Source organism: Anoplopoma fimbria, chromosome 12, assembly GCF_027596085.1.
Source record: "Anoplopoma fimbria isolate UVic2021 breed Golden Eagle Sablefish chromosome 12, Afim_UVic_2022, whole genome shotgun sequence".
In the NCBI taxonomy this organism is placed as follows: domain Eukaryota; kingdom Metazoa; phylum Chordata; class Actinopteri; order Perciformes; family Anoplopomatidae; genus Anoplopoma; species Anoplopoma fimbria.
The window spans coordinates 8,172,545-8,189,756 of record NC_072460.1 but is presented as its reverse complement, the minus strand read 5'-3'; the positions used below and the strand labels follow the sequence as shown (position 1 = coordinate 8,189,756).

Sequence of the window (17,212 nt, the reverse complement as noted above, 5' to 3'; positions counted from 1 at the left end):
GCAGCCGTACAAGTAAAAAAACAAACAAAAAACAAAGAACATGCAAAAACTCTAGTGTAGTTCTTTAATAGAAATGGAACATCCACTCTACGCCACTGTTTGGTACACATCAGAATCTCGTTTCCCAAACACATCTTAAAGCTGAGATGGTCCTCGCTTTAAGGTGCTTTTTGGGAAACAAGGCCGTCTGCACAGTCTTGGCACGTTCCAGCCACAGCAGCGCCAGAGATATCGTTTGTCCGAGTAAGTTCAGATATGTCTTCTGCTGTATTTTAGGTTATTTTTCTTACACATTTGGCAATATTTACAATATTTGGTGACAGATAGGTGGGAGCTCTGGTGTGTCACTTGCTGGATTCTCACTGTTGCATGTTGTCAAGACTGCAAAGTGTCAGCAATTGCTGCCCAAGGTATGAATAAAGTCACAAAGTACGATATGTTTTTGTTTTTCGAGCATTTCTACGGGCTGTTTCGAGGCTCCAACATGTGGTAATTATTGTCACAAAATGATCAAACTTTGAATGGCTGTCATAGTTCTATCCAGTACAATGCCTTTCATTAAGGCCTGTCTTTTTAGCTGGCGAGTACTGGGGTGAGATTACCCAGCAATGCAAGCAGATAGACTGGTGGCAGCCCTTCAGTAAGTCTGTGATGCTTGAAAGGTGTGCTGAGGTGAATGAACAAGGATCAACGAGAGGTTGTTGTTTTTCTAAAGGATTTTCAGTTGCTGATTTCAAAGTTCTACTGTGAAAATGTAAACAATAATTTAATAGGTTTGATGCTTCCACTATTATTATTTTCTTTTTTTGAGGGCTTTCGTAAATTAGTCCATGGGTCTTAATAGATGAACATAATTAAAACAATTCTCATGAGATGTTTTGTCTGGATTCTTTATCGTGATTTTTATGAGTACAGTCATTTTTTCCATATACCACACCACATCTAATGTTTTACATAAAGGTATTTTTGTCCATATTCAAATAAAATGTTACGTTGTCTTTGGCGGAGAGAAGCAAAAAAAAAAAAAATGTAATGAACTGTGGACCAGCTCCATGTAGCAGAAATATTTTTGTATTAAATTGTTAGGTCTTGTTCCTGCCTCACTAGAATATCTACAGTAATACAACAAGTCAAACGCTTTCATTTTTCTGGAAGATGTCGATTAATGAAAGGAAATTAGCTATTCAGATGATACCGTCATTTCATATTCATTCAACTTTATCTCCTTTTGTTCCCCTTTTTATACTTAAAATATGCCCGCTGATCAAGATAAACCCCCACATGCAGTGCCTCCTCCTGGCCTCGCGGTGGCGCTGTGATGAAACCGCAGCAAATAAAAATGTCCACGATGGAGGTTCGTCTTCCGCTCCCTCAGTACGCTCAGTGCACGTTTTCCTTCCGTGGATTTTCGAAGCGGTAAAAACATCTCAGCAACTGTGTCGGTTTTAAGTTAATACAGAACAAAATGAGCAAAGCACATCCGCCAGAGTTGAAGAAGTAAGTTGTCCAGCTTGTTTAAAACTACTGTGTCTGTTGAACCTGCTTTGTACTGTAGAAACGCACAGCTACACCACTACATTGTTTGCACCGGTAACTAGCTAACAGTAGCTAGCCTCTCTAACTGCTATCTATGTAGCTATGTAGCTGTGAGCCTCTCTAACGCAAGCCTTTGTTGTTTCTTCTTCAGGTTCATGGACAAGAAGCTTTCACGTGAGTATAGCTAAACGCTGACGTACAAGCCTACTCTCCCTCACGCGCTCGTGAAACATGTTTTAGCTGTGTGGTTGAGTACAGGTGAAATGGAAAGAGACAAAGCTACTCTGAGAGACAGTCCAGTAAGAACAGAAGAAGAAGCCGCCCATAACAAGCTGGGATATTAACAGGCAACGTGTTGCATTAGCAAACTCTTCTTCAAACTTAATATGAATAAAAAGTTGCCTAGGCTTAAGGACTGCACTTACTGAAATCTCAGTATGGCTTCCTGTCATTTTCTAATCGCTTGTTAAAGGCGAACTTTGTCAAAATATCATGTTACATTAAATATTATGGTGCTACAGAAATGTCTTTGCCTACTCATCATATTCCACACAAAAAAATGTCCTTATCATAGCTTGTTTGATGGCAGAGTATATCGTAATTGCAATCAGACATAATAATTGCTATTATATATTTTTCCGTAGTGTTTGAACTGGATCAGGGAATCTCAGTTGAACATACTGTGAAAGCAAACAGTGAAAAGAACACTAATAAAAACCTGACACACAGGGTACATGACTGCCTTCTTTTGTCCTTTCAGTGAAGCTGAATGGAGGCAGACATGTGCAGGGTATCCTGCGCGGGTTCGACCCCTTCATGAACCTGGTGGTGGATGACTCTCTGGAGATGGGCCCAGGAGGACAACAAAACACCATTGGCATGGTGGTCAGTACCTTTGTTGGTGTTTGTCTGAGTTTTTTTCTTTTATAAATGTCAACGACTCATGTTGAACAGGACTGTGTCCAAAATCACTCCACCTCCTATAGAGTGCACTTCCCTCTGGCATTTTATTTGGTGGTCCAAATGCTAAGCTGACCACCGCACTGACTCTTGTGTGTCAAAAAATCTCAACTGATGCTCACATTTGGTGTCTGTTAGTTAAGGACTGTTTGGTTCCTTCTTACGAGATTGATCTCTAAAAGCAGGTTTTATTATAACACTTGTGATGAGGCATAAATCTCACCATCGTGCATTTTACCGTCCACACAAATGTTCACTTGACCGCCTCTGATAACGTGCAGGCTAGATCCCCCTTATCATAAACACCGTCTGTGCGTGGGTGACCTCATAGCCGTTAGGGAGGGTTAAAATCAGAGGGCTTCTGTTCCTCCAGGTGAGACAGACGACTGAAAACAGGCTGAAACTCCTCCCATGTGAATGTTAACAATGAGCCAGAATGCACAGTCAGGCCTGGTGATATCGGGGAGCTCTGTTCTCTCTAAATGTAGCAGTTTAACCTTCAGGAGGTCCTAAATGCTGTGTGGTCTCGTCTCTCATAGGTGATCAGGGGAAACAGCATCATCATGTTGGAGGCCTTGGAGAGAGTATGACAGCGGAGCAGACGGCTGCACATGGAGAGGAGAATGATCCACACCTTTTTACGTTCTGTTATCCTTTTAGTAGTTTGTATTGAAAGAGGCAACATGTAACGTCTATCTGATCATTGACAGTAATGGGTTTTTTTGTTTGTTTTTTACGTATTTTGAATTGCTTAATCCTGTGAATAAATCACTTTTTCTTTGTATTTTGTGTTTGTGTATTTGTTTCACTGTGTACAGTGTATCACTAACATAATACAGTTCATTTTGTCTGAACTTACAGACACATGTTATACACATGTTTTTGTAGCCCTACATGGATACTCCTTTAGATTGGGAATTAAAAATATTTATGTTATCAGTCATTTTAATGCAGTTATCTCTGGTTGCATTAGGCAATTGGTGATATTATTATATAAACAGGGCTACTTCATAACTATTTTATGCAAAAATCATAACATTAATGTGGTGATGTACCTTTTATCTGTAAAATTTTTCATTTGCTGGATTAGCCAAAAACAAACATGCCCATCTGGCTATTAAACTTGGTTGTTTTTTTTTAAAGAAAATTTACCATACAACATACATTTTTATCACATTGTAAAACCAAATAAACCTTAATTGAAGATTTTATCCATATCACCACTCCTGCCTTTTACATTTACAATTCTGTCACCACGTGATTGTCTGTTTGCAGGAATCTCAGTGAATGAGACTGTAGTTTCATCAATGAGATGGAAGTCTTTAAAAAACCTTCCAGGTGTTTCTACATGCTGTGACGATCCACTGCATGCTCCAGATAACAAAGACAGCTGTTCCCTACTTTAACTAATGTGCTGTGGTATGTTTGAGTCAACTATTTGATAAATAATTATTTTTCCCTTTTTTTCCACATTTTAACAATTCTATCAACAAAATGCAGTAATTGTCACCCCCTTTAAATATACCTTTATTGTCTTATATTGTGTAAAGGATTATCTAAACTTGTAAATGAAGTTGGACTTTAGTGTTTAGAAATGTCAGACTCATTTTCACCTTTATTCTGTTTTCATTAGTGAAGCAAGTTCCGGTTTGATTGTTGGATTAGAACACTTAACACAGTCACATCCACATCTGGATCAGTGATGATGTTAGCTCATCTGTTTACAGTGTTTTTATTTTAACCAAGGAGAGCACAATTGTCACTGATGGACACGCCATATAACCCAAACGTAGTCTGCAAACTACAGGTAGCCTACAAATGTAACGAGGCGCAGTCATCTTGAACGAACCTATTGTCTGCCGGTGGAGGCGGCAACTGCAGGTTGCTGGCAAAGGCTGTAGGTGGGGGTTCAAGTAGCAATATTTTTCATAGTCTGCATCTGGAGGCAGCGGCTGTAGGTGGAGGTCTGAGCGAAAACTGTCTACCAGAATTGACAAGTGAAGGCCGGGGTTGCCAGGGCTGTAGACTGCTTGGGAATGATGGAGGCAGGAGCTGGAGGCGGTTAGAGCACCAGCTATACGCCATTGTCTGCAGGTGGAGGCCGCAACTGCAAATGGAGGCAGAAGCCGCAGGTTCCTGGCAGAGGCTGAATGATGAGATTTAGGTTGCAGCTGTCTACCAGAATGTGCAGGTGTAGGCAGCCTCTGCAGTTTGCTTACAGAGGCTGTGGGTGGAGGTTAACAGTTGTTGCAGATGGAACAGGACTTTTCTTTGTTGCTGTTTTAGGTTGGGCATGTGTCTGCAACTGTCTGCAGGTGGAGACTGGACAGTAGATGGTTGCTATGAAGGCAGAGTTTGGATCTGTGGATCAGCTGGCTGAAAGAAGCTGTTGGTGCTAAATGGAACACAGCCATCAACCCCGCCAGTCCTGCTCCTGTAAGGAAGAAACAGGAAATAAATCATAATGAAACTTGTGATTAAAAGATAAATAAAAATATTGCATATGATAGAGTCAGGATCTTTTACTCAAACATACCACAGCCTATCATCACCACTTCACTGTAGATCTGCTTGTACTCTTCCATGTCAGCAGCTGGACTGGAGGGCTGAGGAGTGGGAACACATTTCTCCCCCTTTTTGGAGTTTCAGCAGAAAGTTTGGAAGGACAAGCAGCAGCAGTAGCAGAGAACTCGTCAGCAACACACCAGAGGATGTCAGGCTCCAGTAGACTTCTGACTTAGCAACAGTCTTTTAAAATCTCACAAGAGAGAATTCGACATAAAATGCTCTGTAGAGGACTACTTAACCGTTCTGTGCAGTATGTCCAGTTTTTTGTGCTGAAATATTAAACATATTGAATATTGGCTGTGTGGTAACTTGAATAAACACATTCATTTAAGAATATGCAACACTTAAGAACAAAGGTGAATTAAATAGTGACACAGAACTCGTCTTCAGACATACTTCAACTTATTCAGGCCTTTAGTCTCCAGAGATATGTGACATATTTCCATACAGTTTACACAACTTTTAGTTTGGAGTTTTTAACATACTTGCTATCATCACACAGCAGCAGGATCAATATGTGCATCCCAAAATTAAAAAAGATAATTTGTGCATTTGACACACATGGCACATCATTTTAATGAATAATTTTCCTGAGAACATATCAGTCGTCCTCAGGCTGGAGTCCAGCTCCATCACAGCTGTCAGGACATAAATCCATTTCCCCTGGATGTCAAAATCTGTTTTATGTCCCGTATAATTTAATATGACAGGGAGTTTTATATGTTGTTGTGTAAATGCAAAGTGTCACAGTAATTACAGCAGTGACATAATCATGCCCATATCATGCCAAATCATGCCCTTCAAGGTGATACATGTTAATTCAAATGAATTCAATCTTTAAAGTGGGTTAATGTCTACACAGTGGGACCGCAAAGCAAATTTAAAAAAAGTAAACTGAAAGGGATGTCTCTCTTTTTCAATGCTGCAAAGAGATCAGGAGTACTTTCACATTAGTGTACAGGTCAGTGGTTTGTGGAAATCAGATTCCCAATCGTGTGTATGTAATGCTATGTTTTATTACACTCAGTATGGATTGTAGTTTGTGAATTAAAATAGTGATGTACTAGAGTAAGGACCCTTTTTGTTTGTGATGTCTGCCATCTCATTGTGAAAGTCCACTTCACATTTTCAGAAAATTATATCAACAAAAATAGTTTATTGACAGCCCATTTTATAATCTAATGTACCTTAACATTTATCTGTATTTATTAAAATATTAGAACCTCTACAGAATTTTTAAGTGATATTGTAACGCCGGGTATGACTTGATGTGTTGCTTTGAGATGGTTTTATTGAGGGAGGTGTCCCCCTTGATGAGTAAGGCTGAGAAGTAGCTCCAAGGAGGGACAAGTACTCTGGCCTAGAACAGCAGACGCCGTGTAGAGTACAGTCTTAGGGTGTCTGGAGGCCAGTCAGTGACCAGGACGGTCAGAAGTTGATGCAGCCGGTTCATCCTTGAGGGGGCCGGCGGTCACAGCAGGAGGGCCTGGCTCTGTGTGATGGAGTGATCTGGAGATGTTGTAGGGGGCCAGCCTCGGGAAGAGAGAGACTGCAGATGGTAGAGCCAAAGAGCTGACAGGAGGAGTTGCTTAGCCCCCATCATGGCCAACCAGGAGTACGGCATGGAGTCACTGGCATGAACAAAACACTGAACAGAGATCTGCAGGCTACTAATGGAGCACATGAAGGCGTGATGAGGAAGCCTATTGCCAAAGATGCCCCTAGCTCCAAAAGGCCCCATAGGCCAAAGTAGGGCACCACTGCTACAGAACCAGGTCGGAGCACAAATGGACAGAGTGGTTGTTGACCATTCTGTCCATTGGTACCCTGACACCCGAACAGACGAATCCAGCCATGGTTATATAGAGTCTCACCAAATGCACAAGAAATTCAGAATTTTTCAGAGTGTGAGCAGTAAAGGTCCTGAAGTCCTGTCCTTCACACGTTGTGATTATGGGATGCTTCTTCAGTGTTTCAGTCACTTTTTCTAAAATAAACCACTGGCTCATGTGTTAATGGATAGAAAAGGCCTTTGATAAATGTGTTTTACCCTCTGTCCCATGCACCATAGCTCCACTGTACAGGAACTAGGCTGTATACGCATGAATAAGTCTGAGCTTAGTTTCTCCTCAACATTTCACTGATCTCACTTACAGATTCTTAAACCAGCGAGGCCAGTGAAGCAGCTGGGATGTTACATTAAGTAGCATCAAATCAAAAATACTCCGTTTGGGGATCACACTAATATCACAATTCACTATCATGAAGTTCGACTTGATAACTTGTTGTTCTTGAAGCAGAACAACACTCTATTATAACTTTTCCCAAATGAGCAAAATCATATGGAATATATTTTGGTTCTAATTCAAATTAAAAGTCCAAAAAGAAAATTAAAAGATGTAAAAAGTTATTTTAAAAAATATTTTTAAAGAAATTTTAAGAAACGCAAAAGTTTAAATGAAAACATCAAACTGAAAGCCCAATATGTAGAGATGAAATTGTTTATGTCAATGGAATGTTTTCCAGTAATGCAACATGGTGGATGCCTACTTCCGGTAAAACTTCAAAGTAGAAGCTCGGACAGTAGATGGCGCTGTATCCGAAGCAAGCGCCTCCTCCTCGGGCGGACTTTTATTTTGAAAGGCGATTGTCGTCATCGCTGACAAGTTTCTTTACGTTTCATGTCGTAGACGTTTGACCGTATGTGGAAAGTAGCAATGTCGGAGGAGGTTGGGAAGGCGCTACAGTCGGTAGTGGAGCGGGTGAACCAGGCGGCGGCACGGCGGCCCAAGGTAACTGCAGCCCGGGAGGCTCCGCTCCGGTGCATCGCTGCCCGTCGCTCCACTCACTGGGGGTCCGAAAAAAGTCGTGTTGCGGCAGCACGACTCGTTATGTAAGGCTGCCGAACACCTCAACCTCTGGACGGCTCGCGGCAGCACTCTCATAACACCCTGCATGGTTACTGGTGGCCGCGGTACATGCGTGGGAACAGGATGTGACTTACTCTAGATCACTGTGATCACTGTGTGTGTGTGTGTGTGTGTGTGTGTGTGTGTGTGTGTGTGTGTGTGTGTGTGTGTGTGTGTGTGTGTCTGTGAGCAGGCTGTTCATTGACAGCTCTGTGGGAATGTCATCTTCACGAACGCTCCCCCTGTTAGAAGAGCATCAATGCTGGTATCTAGGTCAAAGCATGCAGGAGAACGCACAGCATCTTTCCAGTACCACCCAGATGTGCCCCCGTACTAATCATCTAAATGAGGTGTAGAGCTGACCGCGTGACGTGGACCAGCACCTGAACGCAGCAGCAGCAGCAGCCAGAACCAATTAGTTCCATCGTTGTATTGTATCATTTGATCCTGACAGGGATCACACACACTGATACAGAGCAAACATGAGCATGTGCTGTCTTTCCTCAGACACTGCCAGCCGTGCCGCCCCGCCTCGTAGCCGTCAGCAAGACCAAACCCCCAGAGATGGTCGTGGAGGCCTACAGACAAGGGCAGCGGAACTTTGGAGAGAACTATGTGAGTGTACCATGCTGCTGATGTGTGCATCACTCCAAACTGCCCAAGTGTCCCAAACACAGAAAACTCTCAGGGGAATTAAAGTTGGAAATAACGTAGAGATTGACCTCGTCCTTTATGTCCACTCCAGGTCAACGAACTGGTGGACAAAGCTTCAGATCCTCTGGTAGGTTTACATATTTCCTAAAGTAGTAATTGACCTTTCCTCCACTGCAGTCTGTGACAAAATAATACAGTGTTTTCTTTTTTTTTTCCCTCGTCAAGATTCTAGACTCGTGTCCAGAAATCAAGTGGCACTTCATAGGCCATCTGCAGAAGAATAATGTCAACAAACTTTTGGGTGAGTGATTGTCAACTCTCCCTGCACAAGCTGCACATTAATGAAAGCTCTGCTCTGAGTCTCTTCTTTCTGTTGGACAGGCGTGCCAAACCTGTTCCTCGTGGAGACCGTTGACTCGGCCAAACTGGCTGACAAGGTCAATAGCTCGTGGCAGCGTGTCAGAGGAGCTGGCACCCAGAGGTTAATGGTCATGGTGCAGCTCAACACCAGCGGAGAACAGAGTCAGTGTTGATTTCATCCCTTTTTTATCTTCTTTTGTGAGGCGACCCCAAAGGAACAGAGCCGATTTTGTTACTGAACGTTGTGTGGGAACGTGTGTTGTAGGTAAACATGGCCTGCCGCCAGAGGAGACGGTAAACACGGTGAAACACATCGTGTCCCAGTGCTCCGCCCTGCACTTCTCAGGACTCATGACCATCGGTCGCTATGGCTACGACCTCGACCTGGGCCCCAATCCAGACTTCAAGGTACTAAAGACTGTGATGGGTACAATGTGGTTGTGAGAAAGGCCAACAAAAATCAATGTTGTTGTAAATGTTTGACATACACCAGACTGTGAAAAAGAAAGCCCTAGCATTAAGCATACCGAAAACGGTTCAATCATTTTTTTTGTTTTTCTCTTTTATAAACAACTGCCATTTACAGGGTTAATTCAGAAATGCTTGATACAATTTGCTAGTTATGATCAGGACTGAAGTGGGTTAAAAGATTTAACTAGGTGAAAGTGGAAAATATTATTAATACATAAGTTTGTGGCAATTTTTAAAGCCGAACTGTTTTCCTTTTAGGACATCAGAGCAGCTTTTGTAAGAGAAGCACACGGGATAAAGTAACAGAAACGTAGACATGCCTGTTATTAACCTGCCAAATGAATAAGATATATCTACAGTCAACTCAAACCCTTCCCTACTAATAATATTTAAGTTAACATACAATACAAATATGTGTTCTTTCTTACCTAACAATCAGTCAAAACACTGTCACTAAAAAACAAATCACACTAACACAAACCTGTAAATCTAATTTGAAAACTGAAACTAAACAGAAACAGATTGTCAACAACAACAACAAAAAAAATCATTATAGAAATATACACGCACCTCTACTCGAGGCAGAGCAAACAGAAACATCAGTATCAGTGTTTCTATATCGGCTGATAAAGAAATGTCAGTACAGAAATGACTAATTAGGTTTGGGATCATTAGGGAAAAATGTTTGTTACCTGATGTGTGTTTTTAAATTCCCAAATATGGGGCCAAAAACTCAACAACATGTCTCTAGATGCTGCTGGATCGGAGGCAGGAGGTGTGTGACGGCCTGAAGCTGCCTGTGGAGGAGGTAGAACTCAGCATGGGAATGTCTACGGACTTTGAACACGCGGTGAGTAGCGCTGCTTATCGGCATTTCTAAACTCTGTCTAAGCACAAATATGGAAGACATCATGAAGTTGTTCTACTCCGTCTAGAAGCCAACAGTGCTAATAGCGCTAACAAAGCAAACTTGCAAAACTTCAGTTTTCGTATATAGTGCTTTGAATATTGGACACCTGAATTTTCTATCTGAATTTGTGAACGCAAAAAACTTAAATCCAGTTTTATTTAGTTTTATTTAGTTTTTACATTTTGCCTTAGTTGAGAGATGTGGAGACAGGCAGTATACTTGGGGATAGATAGTTTTTAAATTGAAACACCCATATTGTAAATTAAGTGGGATTTCAACTTTTCCGTCAGTTGTTCAAATTCAGCTTCTCATTGTTGGCTATTATTACATCTGATAACGATATGCTTGATGTGTCTAAGTCATGTCAGACTCAATAAGACTGTCTAATGTGTTAACTGAAATCTTTTTTCCCTTCACTTCTGAAGATTGAGGTGGGCGCCACCAACGTGCGAGTGGGCAGCGTCATATTCGGCAACAGGGAGTATCCCAACAGTGCAGCCAACACTCCAAACCCCAGCCCGGCCCCCAGCCCCGAGAAGACGAGCAAGAAGGTGTCCGAAGAGGCCGCCAAGAAGATGCAGCACCTCACTGTGTCCGAACACTAAGGAGAGCGTCCCCTCATCTGAAACAACCTTTAAGAAAAACTAAAAAAAACAACAGTCTTCACATGCAAACTGAATAGAGCAGTGAAGCAGATCATCTCCACAGAAACATGTGGAGCTAGGATTGCAAAATTGTTGCATAATTTTAAAGTGTAATTGCCTAATCCTCTTCACTTGTTTTGTGTGCCCTTCTTGCTCTTTTAAGCATTAACAAGTGGCATTCACTACAGACAATAGTTTTACCTTTTTTTAAAAGTACTGTGTTACTAACCTTTAGTGCCCCATGGAACTCTCTCCTTCAAGATTAGTGGCCACAACACAAATGTACAACCACTTCAAACAGGGTGACGTGTTGGAAATGATTTCACAGCAGTTATAAGATACATTTGTTGTGCTGACGTGACATTTTCTACCTTTCCAACCCGACGTGTGACAGTGCTGAAACGTGCTTGATTGTGTCCAGTGTCCCAGAGATCAGGAATTCCACGTTAGTTTGTTGTACAGATGAAACTGAAGCCTTGATTTAATAAATAATTTATCCCTTTATAATGACATAATATTGTGTGTTTGATATTGTTTCTTATGTTGTGTCAGATCTCTATTCTTGATATTAACAGGAGTTAACCTGAAGAAAAGGGTTTTGTTGGTGTCCGTGCTGTGGTGTGTGTTTGAGACGGGGTGGGGTGAATCTATGCAAAGTAACAATTTATTTTTTACGCTGCTGCTAGCATGCTGTGGCAGTTTTTTTCTTCAAAGATGTCATAAGGTTGGTGTGTTTTTTTTTTTCTGTCTTCGTGGTAAGTGCTTTTAATGTGCGTAATAGAAAAGCTTGATTGAATGGTGGTAAGTGGTGTGGTTATTGACACGTTTCAGTATTATTCGGTTTAGAATCTGAGGGAAGCCAAAGCCAAGCAATAAAGGGTTTTGTTGAAAGTTTCTGCCATTGGCTGCGTATTTCTTGTAGTTGGGGAAAAGTGGCTCAAAGGACATACAGAGCAGTCTGGCCAAAATGTCATTTTATTAAGCACATGGAGGTGACATCTGGACCACAATGAAAATACAAAGTCTTAAGAGTGATAATTTAACAACCTGGAGCCCACTGACTCCCTATATTCCCTTCCAATGACTCATGAATCTGAATTAGCAGAATTTTCAAAAGTATCAAGATGCTGCCCGGAATTGATAAACGGAACTAAAAATAGCTCATGATAATGACCGTAAACTTGTTTTTATCTCAGCAATAAAACACGACTGCTCAATAAATATGTTTTATGACACTGAGGAAACAAAAAAACCTGGTGACACAACTGGAAAAAAACAAAACACATTCAATCTGTGTAAAAGGCATTAGAAAACAGTCAACACACTGTTATTTACAACATACAGGAGAATGCTGTTACTGAGAGAGGCCGATCACGAACCGTATCTACAGACCTAGCTCTGGTAAACTGTACAGCAAACAGAACTCTAGCTAGAAACTATATACAGTCAGTAGAAGGAAGGATGGCAACACATCATTAAGAACCTCCATTACACATTTACATCATTATATACACACTTAATTTGGTTGTAAGAAGATATAAGGACAATGTGTTAATTAACTTCTCCTTTGAGCATTTGAGACTGAGGTATAAACACATAATGAGGGATATATGGAACACGAGGTATTTGTTATTAGAATGATTGCATTAACTATGTATTTTGTTGTATTCATTAAGTATTTACTTAAATCTTCTTCAGCCTCAAACACAAGGAAGCCTACTCCATAAGCTGCTGAGGCTGAAAGCTCTGGAAGAAAAACTAGTAAGTGGAAAATGCTCGGTCTGAAATGAAGAATGAACCTTTAAGTCTTAATGAGATTTGAACACATTTTTACACAGTCTGTGAATGAAACGTTCTTGTGTATAAACAGTTAATACATGTTTTATAACACACCGAGGACCCTAGTGTGTTAGATTACACTTTTGTTACACTGTTATTAATGAGTAATTCATCAGCTACAAATGCGTCATGGGAGGCTATAATTGTTCACAAATACATTAATGAACACTTAAAAATGTCCTCAATGTTGCTTACAACTGTATTACTGTGTGTAATAAACCGTTAATTAAGGGTTTATATTATGCATGCTAAATACGAGCTTCAAAGTAAAGTGTTATCTAATTGACATGTAAGGATGCAAGGTAGAATATTTGCATGTGTGAGACCACTTGATGAACACTGCTGAGAGCCGACAGGGTAGAGTTAGAAAACCTGGAAATAGATTGGATCAGCCTTTCTCTTAGTGAAACATACGTATGAAAAGGAAGGTGAGGAGTCTAATCAAGGTGATGTTGACACTTTCCTGCTATACTTTACATGTGATGTAAAATCAGACAATTTTGCCTCTTTTTAGGTGGCAGGAGTGAACATGAATCATCCTCAACAGTTGATATTTTATGGTTTCAGGATGACGAAGACAGTAGAAGAAATTCTATTAAAAAATAATATATATATATAGGATGTAGGCTCTACAGGATGGTGTTTTTCCCCAAATGATTTAGGCATTCAATTATCGGAAAATTCTTGAAAAAAAGTGCATATAGCTGCCGTGAAGGGGAAAAAAAAAATCTTGCCATAGGCAGAAGCACCAACACACCCCTGGGTGTGGGCTGCTTACAGCGTCTGGCTCCGCCCCTGGTTGCCACATAGGCTCTTTGAGTCTGATCATGTCAGCTTGGAATAAAAGCCCATGACGGCAATTATATGTTTTTTATTTATTTCTCTTTGTAAATATGCTCTCAAGTGGTTTAGAGAAGCTGGTCACCTCACCTGTTGTTGAGTGTGTGTGTGTGTGTGTGTGTGTGTGTGTGTGTGTGTGTGTGTGTGTGTGTGTGTGTGTGTGTGTGTGTGTGTGTGTGTGTGTGTGTGTGTGTGTGTGTGTGTCTGCCCTTGAAGTGTTTCTGTACATTGTTTTTGTTGTATTATAAATAGGGAAAATAAAATATATCAACAAAAAATAAAAAAGGCCTGGTACTAAAACTCCGTGCAACATAACAGTGAATAAAATTGGCCTACTTAAAAGGCATGTATCAATAAAGCACTGGGTCCTAACGTGTAACAGCTTTAACAATCTCCTTCCTACATATCTATTACAGCAGTCATTCACTCCTTTCTGACCTTAAAAACAATCCCAGCTCACTAATGTCTCTGCTTCTTCTTGACCAGAGGACAGAAAACAAGACATGTCCAGTGTTGTCAGGAGAACGCAACAAACACAATGAAAAAAAGGCAATTGGAATGTTGTGCTACTGTGTTGTATGATAACAATAGCTTAACTTTTTTTTGTTTTACTCAGGATTGATAAGTGCCTTTTGTGGATTTCCTCGTACCATTTAGTGGCTGATATCAGGAGTGCATCTCATCCTGGGTGTTTCTTGCACTGTGAGGCGTCGCTCCATTCCAGACTGTCCGTCTACTCGTGTTTATCTGGTTTCCTAATGCTGCCGGGGCTCAGACAGACATTACACCAGTTTTTTGGCCTCAAAGAAGCTCTTGAGGTGCTTCATCTGCCAAATGCCGGTGACGATGAGGATGAGTGTCTGAGCGATGGACCACCAGAGAACACGCTGGTTGGTGCTCTCGCTTGTCATGCGAAACCGCTCCTCCCGATACTGCAGAAGACACCAGTGAAGACACAAGAGAGGTCACAAACAGCAACTGTACCCAATCAGCCATGCAGTAAACCTGTCATCTCACACTTTAGTTAGGCTGGATGCATCAACACAGATTCATTTTTAAACCCAATAAAATGATGGTTTCACTTTAAATCATGCTGCACCAAACTTTAAAACTATCTTAAAACGAGGAAAGATTCACTTTAACGTCTAGATTAGAATCAATTCTTATGCACCAGAACTTTAAACTGTGGTCCAGTTTTAATGTTGATGCTGCTGCAGAATTTAAGGGATCAGTTCAGCAAGGAAACTTTTCTGGAGCTGAACAGGAAGAGTAGACCAACAGGCAGTCTCTTATTTTTTCACAGTGAAGAAAGTGTTCTCCTCAGTGTGCTGTTGACTGTCTTTATCTTCTATTTGTTGGCAATATTGCTCTATTAATTCAGCCAACAGGTTTTTCTCAAAGGAGGAGAATTTTGAGTTTTTCTGCTGAGTCTTCAGGAGTAGTGTTAGGCTTACTAACTGACTTTGAGCTAGCTAGCTAGCAAACAATGTGACGTTTTGTTAAGGACTACAGAGCAGCCCCCTCTGTTATAGTCTACTTACTAGGTCATGACAGCACAAACATTTATTTATTTATGTATTTAAATGTAGGTAAGCAAGCATTGTATTGATTCCACTCTATTTGATTTTGTTTAAACTTGAACTAATTAACCAAAGAATAGTTTTTAATGGTGCAACAGAATTTTCAATCTGGATTCACTCGTTTTAAAGCTAGTTTTTCTAAACTCTGATTAGAACTAATCCTAGATTTAATTAACCCTTGTTGGTTCAACCCAGCCTTGATGCATTTTTTTACTGACCCTCTGGTAGTCCTGCTCCTTCTGGATCTGCTCCACTTGATCCAGCAGCTGTCGGACTCGCAGCTGCAGCTCCGTGAGTTTGTCCTTAGCTGCAATTTCAGGGTAGTTGTTGGTGTGTTCTCCGACCTGAATATCCAGATGCACTCTCTGCAACATTGAGAAACACATGATTGGAAATCAACACGCGTGTATTCTGTGAGCATTAACAGAAACAGTGTTTCATACAAAGAGTTTGGATCTGCACTGTTGATAAAGACAAAATGCTACCTCTTATCTTACTATCACACCAAAGCAGTGACTACGTTCATACCAGTTTTCCTCCTGCAAACAGAGCAATCTTGGTGGAGTTGGAGTGCAAACAGATCTGATGTTCTCCAGGAGTGTGGGAGGTGAAAGTGAACCGTCCGTCAGACCCATATTGACGAGAGAGGATAATCTGAAGAGTTGAAAAAGAAAAATCTTTAGATGCTATCGATATGTTTTGGGGTATGTTTTAGAACACCAGCTCCTCTGTCCTTACCTTTGTCTCTGGATCCTTGATTTCAACATGCATCCCGAGGCCAGGCGTGGCTGGGAGGAAGGAATTAGTCTGCTTGTCCCACAGCTGAGTCCTGTACTTTCCTGTAAAACAGGCAAAGCAACATAAAGACACATCAGAAATCATTCAAAGGAGAAGAAATCTGCAAGACTGCTGCACCAGTAACATAGCAATAGAATGAGAATATAATAAGTAGACATATTCATATAGAAAAAAGGGGTTATTAAACATAATGTAACCTGCAGTACCAGTAAATATAAATACATCAGAATTATGTGATGCAGTGTCATATAGAATGCAATACATAATCTAAATGCTTATGTAGGTAACAGTTCCCTGAGGGGTAGTAGTTTTACAGTCTGAATCCGACACAGATTACGTCGATCAACTACATAAAATAGTGCCTTTTATAAAGTATTACAGAGATTATTCTGAATGTACAACATCCCCTCTGGGGTAAGATCATCTATATGCAATAGGTAATAAAGAGGCTAACAGTTAACCAGCAGCCACACACGTCAGCGTTGGACCATTAAATACTACAAACTACCCTGTTTTTTTGTTTTAAGCTGCCGGTTCTTTTCGTCCTCACTGCTGACATATTCAATGCAGCATCTCGGATGGAGCCAGCTGTTCGCTCTTAGCTAGTTAGCTCCGTCATGCTAACGACCCCACAGCGGGCTTACCGATAACCATGGTCTCGTCCGGAATCTCTTCAATGAAGCATTTCTTTTCCGTCTCTCCTATGTGGAAATAGAGCGCGTGACTTGGATAAATCCAAGCTAAGACTAGAACAACTCCAGCGGCGGAGGAGGACAGCATCATGGAGCTGATCTCACTTTGCGCACATCAGCAAAAGAAGCCGTGATGCTGCAGCCAGGTGACGTCACCGACCACTGCGGAAGAAGGAAGGGGGATTTCCTCAACCTGGAGACTATTATGCCCTGAGTTCAGCCTGTAAGGCAGCACCCACTTCTAAAGTATTCTTCCACAGATCATTTGGATAAATAACACCGGGGCAGTGCATATAGGACCATTCATAGTTTTAGGATAAGGTCACAATATTAGGCTACTGTTGGAAAAATGTAAGAGACAAAAAGCAAAGAAAATTCGAAGAAAAGAGTCATTTGTTTGATTGCATTGCTTGGTGTGCATGTTTTGTCTCATGAGGGTTTACATTCGAAT

General features: G+C 41.0%; 3 protein-coding genes across 3 annotated transcripts; 2 read left to right on the top strand and 1 right to left on the bottom strand.

Moving 5' to 3' along the window:
• Window positions 1–1,360: 1,360 nt before the first annotated feature.
• On the top strand, window positions 1,361–3,280 carry snrpg (small nuclear ribonucleoprotein polypeptide G). Its single transcript, XM_054609620.1, has 4 exons — window positions 1,361–1,497; window positions 1,688–1,710; window positions 2,297–2,421; window positions 3,036–3,280. The coding sequence occupies exons 1-4, from the start codon at window positions 1,466–1,468 to the stop codon at window positions 3,084–3,086; spliced, it is 231 nt and encodes a 76-aa protein (XP_054465595.1). The 5' UTR covers window positions 1,361–1,465; the 3' UTR covers window positions 3,087–3,280.
• A 4,314-nt stretch (window positions 3,281–7,594) lies between these two features.
• plpbp (pyridoxal phosphate binding protein) lies at window positions 7,595–11,608 on the top strand. The gene is made up of 8 exons (XM_054609033.1): window positions 7,595–7,856; window positions 8,481–8,588; window positions 8,719–8,754; window positions 8,853–8,928; window positions 9,009–9,149; window positions 9,253–9,395; window positions 10,210–10,308; window positions 10,794–11,608. Exons 1-8 carry the CDS (start codon window positions 7,767–7,769, stop codon window positions 10,971–10,973), a joined length of 873 nt encoding a protein of 290 aa, XP_054465008.1. The 5' UTR covers window positions 7,595–7,766; the 3' UTR covers window positions 10,974–11,608.
• A 617-nt stretch (window positions 11,609–12,225) lies between these two features.
• On the bottom strand, window positions 12,226–16,888 carry tmed4 (transmembrane p24 trafficking protein 4). Its single transcript, XM_054609319.1, has 5 exons — window positions 16,714–16,888; window positions 16,010–16,110; window positions 15,800–15,925; window positions 15,490–15,636; window positions 12,226–14,623 (listed from the first exon to the last, which is right to left on the bottom strand). Exons 1-5 carry the CDS (start codon window positions 16,850–16,852, stop codon window positions 14,474–14,476), a joined length of 663 nt encoding a protein of 220 aa, XP_054465294.1. The 5' UTR covers window positions 16,853–16,888; the 3' UTR covers window positions 12,226–14,473.
• Between the last annotated feature and the right edge of the window lie 324 nt (window positions 16,889–17,212).